This window comes from Centroberyx affinis, unplaced genomic scaffold (genome assembly GCF_046629955.1).
Source record: "Centroberyx affinis isolate AG114_WGS23_722 - 3 ecotype Tasmania unplaced genomic scaffold, CSIRO-AGI_Caff_v1 ptg000745l_1, whole genome shotgun sequence".
In the NCBI taxonomy this organism is placed as follows: Eukaryota; Metazoa; Chordata; class Actinopteri; order Beryciformes; family Berycidae; genus Centroberyx; species Centroberyx affinis.
In genome coordinates this window covers 144677-157583 of record NW_027279358.1, presented here as the reverse complement: position 1 = coordinate 157583, position 12907 = coordinate 144677, and the positions used below count along the sequence as shown (strand labels likewise).

The 12907-nt window shown below is 43.4% G+C and overlaps 1 protein-coding gene across 1 annotated transcript in view; it reads right to left on the bottom strand.

The window, feature by feature from the left end:
• The window catches only part of cacna1ia (calcium voltage-gated channel subunit alpha1 Ia), a 136377-nt gene that overhangs the window by 59747 nt on the left and 63723 nt on the right, over nucleotides 1-12907 (bottom strand). The window contains exons 5-7 of the mRNA XM_071519866.1: nucleotides 8986-9145; nucleotides 1558-1906; nucleotides 867-959 (exon numbers count right to left, since the gene is read on the bottom strand). Coding sequence (XP_071375967.1) covers nucleotides 867-959; nucleotides 1558-1906; nucleotides 8986-9145 — 602 coding nt within the window. The remainder of the gene's footprint in view (nucleotides 1-866; nucleotides 960-1557; nucleotides 1907-8985; nucleotides 9146-12907) is intronic.

Below are 12907 nucleotides of genomic sequence, written 5' to 3'. Positions count from 1 at the left end.
ATGGGACCACTGATGTCCACACATATTGGAAATGCTATATAAGGTTTAACACCTGGACTCTGGCTGCGGTTACACTTGATTTTTTTTATCATCAGATCACACATGGGTGTGTGAGCTGGCAGGCGTGGACACGCAAAAATGTGAATTTTGCTATGAGATCTTCAAAAATAGATTCAGAAGTGGCCAGGCTCACATTGTCCCTAGAATTTTATATAGTCTGCACACAATCCATATACTGTAGATATATGATTATGGAAAGCAAGGACAAGAAGAAATAAAGAGATTGCAATTAATAGAACCACAGGAGATGCACACCAGACAGTTGTGGATGCACAGTGATGTGATTCCTTGAAATATATTTTTTCCAATCATACCGCAAATATCACACTGAGATGATACATTCCACCGTAGCCTCAGATTTAGTCAAACCTGAAAAGACAACTGTGCCCAGAAGCTGTTTGTAGGCATGGTGTAGTAAAACCTGCAGCCAGTATCTGACAGACACATTACTAGTTTTATATCAAATATCAAAAGATTCCACACTCACAAGTGCATTTTTGTTTAAAAAAAGAGAAGAAAGAAGAAAAAAAGGAAAAAAGAAAGCTCTAAGGAAATCTAATAGCAATACTATTTCACAGTGAATTTCACACCAGGAGTCATTTCATATGAAAAAGGTGTCATTTTTCAATGGTGGATATTTCCCTTTGGAATGAAACTGAAATAAGCAAACAATGTGATTCAAACATGCACCAGTTGTTTTGTGCTTGTTTGTTTGGAAAATATACCAGATTCTTGGTGAAATCCAGATTCCAGCAGGGGAGTAAGCACTAGTACTGTAGTGTACTGTAGTAATAAATGTGACTTACGATGATGAGGAAGATGAAGTAGATGAAGTTGTAGAAGGAATGGGCGTCCATCACATAGTACATGATCTCCACCCAGCCCTCCAGGGTGATCACCTAGGAGCAAGGATTCTACTGGGTGTTCAATACGAAAAAGAATACCATGCAAAATACCATATATGCAAACTAAGTGCATTAACATTTCTATCTGTTAAGCAGTTTTGTGCCAGACGATTTGTGTGCATATAAAAATTTTAATCTTGCATTTTAAGCGTTTAAAAACAAAAAAACTTTCATCCATTTGGGAACAATGTTGCTTCCTAAAACTCAGTCAATGTTTCAAAAACACAGAAGATTCGATCTTCAAAAACAACTATTTTCTAAGCAAAGATGTTAGGCTGACTCATAACTTTTATAGTAAATTTGTATGTGCTTTACTTTCATGCCAGCAATTATTAGCTATATAGGCATCAATTTAGTCATATAGCTATCAGTTTTCAACCATATTTACAGCAAAATTCTGAGTGTTACATAAACACACAGGCTCACACCCGGGAGCTGTCCTCTGTAACTACAGTCTCACACAGTTGGCCAATGAGCAGCTCCACTAGGACAGCTGGGGCTTAAGTGCATTGCACTTTGAAGGTACTGTTAAGGGAGCATTAATAGACCTGCAACCCATAGCCCAACCCCACCTTCTCCCACTCACACCTACCTGAAAGATTACGATCCAGGCGTAGACAATGTTGTCGAAGTTGATGGCGCCCTTGTGGGGGTTGCTACTCCCCGTGTGACAGCGAGTGTAATACTGGTGCCAGTTGATGCACAGGCCCATGGCGCCGCCGGCACCGCTGCCGTTGGCCAGCGGCTCGGGAGCCAGGCCCAGCGCCTGCCGGTGGAGCGCGTCCTCCTTGTCTAGGCAGCAGGTGTGGCCTCCTTCGCGTCGCGCCGGCACATCGGTGCACGACATGATGCCGTTGTCGGCCGCCAGAGAGCAGATGAAGGGCCGCTCGTCATCCTCCTCCGGCTGGTAATAGGGAGCCGGCAGGGTCATGCCCGAGGAGCTGGGGTAGGAGCGGGTGGGGAGGGGGAAAAACTACTTTAGTTGGTTATGACAGGTGAGCAATAGAATTTTAACAGGTGTCATTACGTCTTTTGGGAAGTTTCATGTGCGTTTCAGTGAAAGAGGGAGAGGCAGATGTGGGAAAGGAGGGAGAACAGGAAAGGAGAGACAGTTTACAAGATTCAGAGTTGGTATACAGCGGTAGTTGAAGTACATGCCTCTGGAAGGACTATGGAGTATACACACACACTCACACACACATGCACACCTGCACACATAAAGACACACAAATACACAGAATACCCATATACAGTATGTAATGTACATACATACACATGTGCACACACACACACACACACACACCTGGGGCGACTTTGACAAATGGAGGACTCTGGGGCCATGTGGACCACTCTCTTTCACACCTCCCTTTGCTTTCTCTTCTATATCCCTCTCTCCTTTTTCCAACTTTCTCACTCCAATCCAATCTTATCAATGAGAGCACTCCATCTCTGTCTCAGAGAGAGAGAGAGAGAGGGATCCAAGAGCTAAGGACTAGAGACTAGACTAATAAATAGATCAGTAAGGAGCTGTGTGTGTGTGTGTGTGTGTGTGTGTGTGTGTGTGTGTGTGTGTGTGTGAGAGAGTGTGTGAGAGAGTGTGTGAGGGAGAGAGAGAGAGAGAGAGAGAGAGAGAGAGAGAGAGAGAGAGAGATCCAAGAGCTGAGAACTAGAGACTAGACTAATAAATAGATTAGTAAGGAGTTGTGTGAGTGAGTGAGTGAGTGAGAGAGAGAGAAAGAGAGAGAGAGAGAAAGAGAGAGAGAGAGAGAGAGAGAGAGAGAGAGAGAGAGAGAGAGAGGGAGAGAGAGTGACCTAACCTAGCACTGAACCACCGAGCGCTGCCTAAAGCCACAGCAGGAAACCTAAGGCGTGCTGACAGGTGTGGCATGCAGCGTGGGGGTGGAGCGCTGCTCAGGACACAGAAAGAGACAATGAGCGGCCTGAGGAGAAATCAAGCAGCAACTGAAAACATGTTCACCCTCACCTACATGTATTACTTTGTTTATCAGTATGGAGAAGAAAATAAGTGTCAAATTGCTCTGAAAAGATATTAGATTTTATTGGTTTGAGTTGGTGAACAGTAGTATACCAGGCCTGGAATTAAGTCATTTTTAGGGCAAGGCCACTTTGGCCTTTGATAAATACAAATTTATTGGGGCATCGCGGCCAAAATGTAGGGCACCGAGGCCAAAACCAATGGTTATTAAAAAATTAAAAAATTCCTCAACAAAATAAATATCCTAATAGAAAAATTAAGTGCTGCAGTGTGATACAGCACATAATAAGATGGCTCAGACTGCAAAGTTAGTTACATGTCCAGTAACACACAATAATGTAAGTGTAACCCAGGTTATTTTCTGTAGCTACAAATTACAGATGTCCCCTAAACGCCTCACATCGGTAGACGCTACAATTTACCGATGTTCCCTAAACGCCTCATATGCAGGCTACTGCTACTGACAGCGTTTTTGCTGCTCTCAACCTGGTTAATTTTGCTATGTTCTTCATTACAGTGGCTAATTACCTGCTGTACATTTAAACTTACACTAGTTCTGCTCAAGCACTCATAGCTCTCTCCTTCGTTTAGCGACTTTCTCGCTAATCCCACAGTTGTTTACACGCTTTTCAGATCTGCTAGTTACTTAGCTTAGCAGTTAGTGATAGTTTAGCAGTTAGCGATGGCTTCTCTCTCTCCCTCTCAGTTTAATTAATAATTAGCTGTTAATGTTTACGTTAACGTTACACATATATTTGCGGTAGTGGGAGAAATCTTGCGCTACTGTTGATGTCCAGCGTGATGACGGAGACACTGGGAAACGTGAGTTTGTTTATTTGCTGCGTTGCATGTAGTTTTAAATGAGGAAATCCGCAACTTTCTTTTAAGGGCACAACGGCCAGGGCATGCCAAACTGTGGATAGTTAATTTCAGAAGGGGCATTACGGCCACACTCCAGGGCATCCACGGCACTGGCCATTTGGCCGTGGTATAATTCCTGCCCTGGTATACTGAACATTGTTAGTTTGAGTCAGTGAGTATTGGACTTGGGACTGGATTTTGTATTGTTCATTTGCAATTGGCCTTTCTGTCTGATGAGAGTCACTGCTAATATTTTGATTCCTACCCTGTTGCCTGTGTTTCCTCTGTTCAAAATTGTGACAGTGCTTCAACAGGTTTTTTTTGTTTGCTTTTGAAAAGCACCCTAGACAGCTTTTATTACTAACAAGAATAATTATCCATAAGGCTTCCATGTCGCTTCTCTCCTGCTCATCGTGACTTCATATTATCGCAAAGGGACAGACGACATGGATTGTTGAAATGACAAAATGAGAGATAATTCGCTTATTGTACATGTATGTGTGAGTGTTGGTTACTAAATTTGTATTGTATATGTGTGAGTGTGTGTGTGTGTGCGTCTGTGTCTGTGTGCTTTCACATTCATTATATTGCAGCTGCTGGACCATTGTTACCAAGTGAATTGTTAAGATTGAGACAAGTGTGGAATGGTATAGGCCAGCGCTGTATTGTGCAAAAGCCTGTTAAGCATACCCATATTGGCAGGTTGACTGCAATTCACGCAGTTTATAAAGAACATGTCCATACACAGCATTTTCAAATGGAAACAAGAAATATATGTTGTAAACTCATCAGGAATACAATTCATTGTGGTCCTTGTGTTCTTTCAGACAGAAATTACAGCAATGAAATTACGCTGTACATGGAGTTGAACAGGCTTACAATAGGCGAGGCTGCTCTCTATTCATGCATACATTAGCATCTTTTCTGGCATGCCTTGGCACGGAAACAGTTGTGTAACTTGTAGTTAATGATGCAGGCAAAAATAAAACCATATATTCTGTGAAGTGCCAAGTACTTATGAAGAGGCTAGGTAATTAACAAGCACATCACCGGAGAGGAGTGTGTTTCAGCATAGACAACAGATTGTTTAATCATGTATGCTAAGTCATGTGGAAAATGTGTGCGTGTATATGTGTGTGTGTGTGTGTGTATTCCCTTAGAGTGAAATCAGCATAAAAACAGATTACAATGCCATGCACACACACAGACACACACACACACACACACACACACACACACACACACACACACACACACACACACACACACACACCTTCAATGAACCGGTTCATCCCCTGTAAGTGCCCCTCCTGAGTAAGTGAGCAGTGTTTTTGGCTGATTCTTGACAAACTTAATGACACACATCTCTAAAATCTGAATCTAACTGATTGCCTCCATCTGAAGCACCTAATCATTTCCTAAGATGTTTCCCATACCTCTCAGTTTAAATGGAAGCATGCCAAAGAGTCCGTCTTTCACCCCCCCCCCCTCCACCTGGGGAAATAATGTTCATCTGCCTCCGCGGAGTTATTTAAAGGGAAAGTCATGCACTGTTAGAGAAATGCATTTGATTAATGGGACTATTAAGATTAGTTCCATACGAATTACCAATCAGCATATTAGTAGAGGAAAAATACCAATGTAAAAGTAAACAACCATGTTTTCCCCCCCTTAGATTCCAATGCAGCATCTTGGCTCCCCATGTACCTGCTATAGAGTTGGAATCAATAAGGACTTATTCATGCAAAAGCAATAAATGGGCAGTGAATGCAAAAAGAATAAAAAATGTATAAAGGGGTCATGCAAAGGCAATGGAAAATGAATGAAAAAGCAAAGTCAAAATAGAGAAAACACAGAACGTGTAAGCAATGGAAAATGCATAGAAAGCAATGTGAAGGCCTTGGAAAATGGAAAAAGTACTGTTGAGTTCTAGCCAGCCAGCGAGGCCTATTAGGTGCGTATGTGTGTGTGTGTGTGTGTGTGTGTGTGATAGGACATGACTGTGGAGTAAATGAGGGCAGGGTGTGGATGTTCATACCAAGGTCCGGGCCTGGGGAAGACAAAAATAGACCCTCTCCATCAGCAGGCCCATTACTGAACACACACACACTCAGGGTCACTCGCCCTATTTACTCATCTCACTGTCTCTGCCGCTCTGTCTGTCACTTCAACCCGCCTTCTCTTTCTATCTCTCTCTCACACTCTTTTTTCCATCTCTGCACCTCTCATTTCATCCCTCTCTTTTTTTTCTTTCTGTCTCTTGTCTTGGTTTCCTCTCTTGTTTTCTCTCTCTTTCTCTGTCTGTTTGCTGGAGGAGAGGCCAATCAGGAAAGGTCGGCTGACTGCAAATGGACTTTATAGGTTATGCACACACACACACGCACACACACACACACACACACACACACACACACACACACACACACACACACACACACACTCTCTCTCTCTCTCTCTCGCCTTGTCTTGACACACCTCATACCAAAGCATGCCAAACCACAATGTTTTTGTCAGTTTTATATTGTCTACCATGCAAGTAATGCCTGAAGTTTGCATGCCTTAGCAATCCCTCTCCTTTTCCCTTCTTCCCTCTAATCCCTTCTCTCCTCCTCTCCTCATCCCCTTTCTCCTTCTCTTTCTTCCTCTCCTCTCTTCTCTCCTCCTCTCCTCTCTCCTCCTCTCCTCTCCTTCTCAGTCTTCCCCACCCTTGCCCCTCCATTTCCTCCCATCTGCGTTCTTCTCCTTTCTTCTCCCTTACTCATCTCATCTACCCTTTCCTTCTCCTCTCTCGCCTCATTTCCTCTCCCCTCCTCTTTTTTCCTCTCTCCTCTCACCCAGCGCCCCCCCCCCCTTCCACTCCTCTCCTATTCTCTCCTCTTCTGCCTCTCCAGTCAATAGTGGGATAGATTCTGCTGACACATATAGCAAGAGAATTTCTCCTTTGTCCTTGACCGCAGACCACACACATGCACACACAACACACCCACGCACACACACACACACACACACACAAACACACAAAATGCCAGGATCGATAGTAACAGCGACCATATCGGGCTATAGCGCTTCGCATTGAGCGGAGTGCAGGAAGCTTAGAAGGCACGCATTGATTTGGCGGCTTCAACAAAGTATGCACATATGCACTGAGACACATTGAGACGACATTGACTTACAGTACAGTAGGCTTTATGCGACCTAATGGAGGACACAATGCAATGACGCGGGAGGATGCTAAGGGCGTAAATGAAAGGAGACTCGGACATCGATGGCATTGTCATTCAAATCAGACGGTTACTAACGGTTAACAGCAAGAGATATAGAGACAGAGAAGGAGGGAGGGAGATAGAGAGAGAGAGAGAGAGAGAGTCAGAACCCCTGTCAGAGTAGTGGAGCATGAATGAAGGCCGCTGCCCCCCTGCCGGTGCCTTGGCATGGCGCAGCGTGGCACAGCACAGCATGGCATCACACTGAGAACACACCTGCCAATGGAGAATGAGACAAAGAGAGAGAGAGGGGGAGAGAGAGAGAGGCAGAGAGAAGAGACGGTTGCCAGCGATAGTATTAAGTGAGACTGTGGGACAGAATTGGGAAAGGAAGACTGGTGAGAAAACATGAGGGTGGTTTGAAGGAAGGAAGACAGAATTGGGCGTAAAAAAAAAATGTCTAGAAAACTTATTTTGAAGTGCTGTATGTATTTTCTTTCAACTTGGAAGGATAAATAAGGGTTAAAGGAAATGGAGAGAGATTGAGCGTAGTCAAAGGGAGCGAGAGAAGAAGCAGGTGAGCTAATTGGAGAGTTGGTGGAAAATTAAAAGAACGAGGTACAGGAAAAGAGAGCGAGGCGGAGATCAAAGGAACGGTGAAGAGGGGTGTAAAACGGCAAAATGAACGGCGCACTTGACTGCGACACTTAGCCCTCTCTGGCTTAACCTCTCAGAGAGCTAACGCTAGCCCTTCACTTAGCATAATAGTCTTCAAGTGCTAACTCACTAGTCTAATTAAGTGCTCTAGCACCCTGACTAACCTGCGAAAAATGCTAATACAATGCTTCAGCAAAAAATATTCAGTTTACATAACAAGCAACTCTCAGCTCAGAATGAGATCGCTGCTATTAAGAGGGTGTCAGTCAGTCAATATTGGAAGAGTAATGTTTTTCAAAAAGCGAAACTAAAGCAACATTGTGATACTCTATCGATCCGCCAAAAGGAGATATTTGTCTTTTCGCTTTACCCCACCCAGGGAGATCAGAGGGTAGGGACTCCTAATCACTACACCCCCCTGCTGCCCAATGCTTTTGATGTAGAAAACATTGGCAGGAGTAGCCTCACTGAGTGATTACTGTGGAGGTTGTTACAGCGAATGTCGCCTCTCAACTTTAAGCGGAGGACAAAGCAGACGGGACGGTGCTAGCTGGCGGACACAGGTCCCCTTTCATCTGGCTATTAGATCTGTCATTAGCACACGCTGATGTCAGCATAACCAGAGAACATGCACTGAAGTACACACACACACACACACACACACACACACACACTAGTGTATATGGTCATATACATATAAGAACACACACATCAGGGATGTGTGTCTCTATCATAATCTCTATCACTTCTATCAAGTCAGCATAAAAAGAAAACCAGGAGAATGGCATGAACTCAAACACTCCTTAATACATACCAGGATACTGTTAAATGACACACAAACGCACACATACACACACACACACACATGCACACGCAGCAGGTGATGCTGCCATGTGGGGTCATGAATATGGAGGCATGCTGCTGAAATCTAATCATGTTTTTTTGTTGCAAACTGGGAGAGAACTGTAGTTACTGTTGGCTTATAGCTTGAGAGAGAGAGAGAGAGAGAGAGAGAGAGAGAGAGAGAGAGAGAGAGAGATAGAGAGAGAGCGAGCATCACTTGGTGGGACCACCACATTCTCTCTCCCCTTTGCTGGTTAGCTTGCCATGTCGCAGCCATCACAGACACTCAAAAAGTAAATATTTTGCTCAATTCTAACACTCCTGACACAGGTTTTCAACAACAAGGGGCTGTGATATTTGACAGATTTTTTGATTCACACATATACACAGATACACACATTAACACACACACATACAAACGCATACACACACACACATAGATGCACAGCGTTCAACTCACAGGGTGAAGTTCTCCTCAGGGTAGCAGCGGTTCCTCAGTAGCCCCGCCCACAGCTGCACCCCGATGATGCCGAAGATGAAGAAGACGAAGAAGCAGAGCAACAGCACGTTGCCCAGCATGGGCAGAGTGTCCAGCAGCAGGTTCACCAGGATACGCATACCTGGAGGCAAACACATAGAGGTATATTTTACCAGTCAGTCAATCAATAAGTCAATCAATCGATCAATCAGTCAATCATGCATGCTGAATGAGTTGCCAGGTCTGTATGGAATTACCATTGGAAATGCCACAGGCCTACACCAGTGCATTTTGAGATTTAAAATGTAACTACTCCTTCATTGCTTATGCATTGCTTTCCATATTCCACAAGTTTTCTTAAATATTTGAGCTTCAAAGGTGATACATGTAGCATTTTTAAATATCAAAGTAATTGTAAAATGAATTGTGATAACTTGGTATAATTCCCATAAACAAAAAAAAACAGTTGAGATGATTAGGAGCCTGTATCTCATGCCACTGGAATTGTTTGTGCTATTGCTATTGTGTCTCTCAAAATGAAGACCACATTTCCTATAAACTCCGTTACGTTCACCATCTGCCAGAAACTTTGAAAGCTTTAGTTCCATTTATGCTGGAGGAACAGCAGCCCTCTTCCTGTTTTGTGCCAAAAAGCAATCCAGCAGATTTCCCACGAAATGTGACCCCGTGGCACACAATGTAAAATGCAGTGTAAAGGCTGGTAGACTCTGTTAATTTTCTTGGCAATAGTCTCGTCTGTATATGGTAATTATACTAATGTCTCAAAATTAATGTGGTAATGATTTAACGGTGTTAAATTACAAATATAACACCTTTAAATAGCTGTATTTTAGAATTAGAACAAACTGACATGAAAAGGCCACAATGCAGTTACTACATACACAAATATGAAACACACATGCATGCACACACACTGACAGAAAGAGAGGTGTGGTACTGAAGTGGAAGTAAACAGGTTCCCCAGTATAGGCAATGTGTAAGACAAACATGTCTGCAGCAAGACACAGGCAGATAGAAAGAGGTATGCTAGAATAAGGAGAATGTTTCCTAGCAGATCTAGAGAATACAAAGACAGAACTTCACACAGACAATCCCCCCCCCCCCCCCCCCCCCCCACACACACACACACACACACACTTACTCACTAACTACAGCCCACCCCATGAACAAAAAAGCGCCGTCAGGCCACAGGGGTCTCAATCATGATTAGATGAAACCTGATTGCAGAAATATAAGCGTGTTCCCTGTCGAATAATGATGACCTCATCCCCTGTAGATGCGCCCGTCCCGCGGTGATGACATATTGAGATGTGATTAGTGGAACATAATGACAGCTGATTGGACTAAAGAGAGGGAGAGGTGAGACCCACTGATGAGATCACTGCAACCCTGCACTGACACCTGGGATGTGGTGTGTGTGTGTATGTGTGACTTTGAGTGTGTGAGTGTGTGTTACTAATCAGATGTTTAGTATGTGTATATGCACGTGTATGTGTGTGTACGTGTGTTTGTGTTTGTCGGTGTCACACTGGGATTCGCGAATAAAGACACAACAGGAGGTTAATGCGTCATAAACACAACAGCGCATCTAAACTGCTGAGGAACTGAATGACAGGAGAGAAGCTGAGAGAGGAGAGAGGGAGTGAGAGAGAGAGAGAGAGAGCGATGACGAAAAGCCATGCGTGGATGTATGCACATGCACTGCAGATATCCACAAGTATGCTAGTCTGGCTTAGTGGATGTTGGCTGCTTGGATAATCCTCCCATTGGCTCTTGCAATTTTTGGCCGGCTCCCTCACCTTCCGCTCTGTACTGTGTATTACTTCTTTAAAAATCCCCCTACAACGTGCAACAACAACGAAGTTAGCCGTCCAGCTAGAAGCAGAAAGTCAGCAGGTTTGTGATGGAAAACCAGTGCTAATGTTATGCTAGTTCCACAGCAACATTTCCCCCTGACACTACTTTGGAAGAGCATTGTCAGGGATCAGGGATGGAGAGTCGACTCCAAAAGAATCGATTCTTGATTCCACCACATCAATTCTGAGAATCGATTCTACTAATAAACGGAAGAGTGGACTCCTGTTGCAATCTTGACTCTAAACTCTGGAATCGAAGAATTTGCAATTAATGATTTAGGCCTATCTTTACTAATCTGTGTTCAATTGCCTTGCTCTGATCCATTTCACAACAAGTTGGGAGGGGGGAGGGAAACATTCAAGGCTCATTGGTTGAATGCCAACTGGCGTAAAACGTCAATTTTTGTGATGATTTTCATTTGGAATCGGAATTGATTTAGAATCGATTCCATCAATTCCATTAGTTGGAGTCGGATAACTGACTCAAAAAAAGTCCATCTCTACTCACCGCGTCAGGGACGACAGTGATTGGCTGCTTGATAATAAAGCAACTATCCAAGCTCAAAAATGGGTTCTGCCAGACTATTCTTCTATGCTGATACAGTGAATATGAAGTGTGGAGACTGGCCTGGCCAACCAAAACTACAAGAACGCAAATACCTACAATTCTCTCGGTAAACACAAACACACACACACACACACACACTCACAGACAAAAGCTGCCAGAATGAAATGTGTTAAAGCTCTTTAGAGAAGGTGCTAATCAATACTATCATCCCCTTCTTATTTTACTGCACCCTGATTAGCTATTATGTGTCCACTTAGACTATGTACTCACCTTTAGAGGTTCATTTATCAAGTCTACATTTGTGTGTGTGTGTGTCTGTGTGCGTGTGTGTGTGTGTGTGTGCATGTGTGTGTATGTGTGCATGTGTTTATGTGTCTTTGTATGTATGTATGTGTGTGTGCATGTGTCTGTTACTGTATGTGTGTGTCACTGTGAGTTTGTGGGCATGTTTATGTGTCTGTGTCCATTCTGTAGAACTGAGTGATTTGTTAATAAAGTAGTGTAACAGTTTATGTTGTTGGTCATCTTTGTTCTGCAGAGGTACAGTGACATGTTTGGATATTAGAAAAGTATTTTTAAAGTTATTATTAAAATTACTATTATTTGTTCACAGTTTTCACAATGTATGTTTCATTTACAGTTATTGTTCAACAAAATCCACACATCCACAACAATAAGAATAATAACTAGACATTTTGATATTGCTGTCATGATGGATTGAAAAGTAACAAGCAAGGATGTTCCACTGATGTGTTGAAAATTACACCTTCATTTCAAGAGTGTACCAGAAAAGATTTTTTATTGAGGTAAGTGTGCACCCGCCACTCTCTCTCTCTAGCTAATTTGTCACATCAACTGGTATTAGATGGAGAGCAGTTGTGTTGCTGATGTGTATGTGTCTCTGGTGGCGGCTGGAGGCTAGTCTAAATGTGTTTGTTCCCCAGGGTCCTTGTCATTAGGCCACTGTTCCATTAGGCCTAATTGGGTGAAGAGAGGGAGAGATGGATGGAGGGAGAGAGGGAAAAAGAGAATGAGACAAGGCCTGAGGGTTAACAGAAAAATAGAAAGGGGGGGAGCCAAAGCAAGAAAGAAAAACAGTTGCAAACAAACAGAACTGGAAAGGAAAGGAAAGGAAAGGAAAGGAAAGGAAAGGAAAGGAAAGGAAAGGGAGAGATACAATATGGTATCACTGGCTAATCAATCATTTTCGCTGCTCTTTCTCTCTGTCTCGTCTGCCTCCTTCTTCTCTCCCTCTCTCCTCCTCTGCCTCCGTCTCTCTTCCCTCCTGGTGGTAGCACCAGTTTGCCAGCTCCTGCTGTTCCCAGATAAAGATGGATGCCTCCCCTCGCGCCACAATGGAAACACATTTACAGCTACCTGCCTGCGCTATTCACCAAAGACCGGGGGATTCTCTTCTCTTCTCTTCTTTTCTCTTCTTCTCTTCTCTTTTTATCTCTTC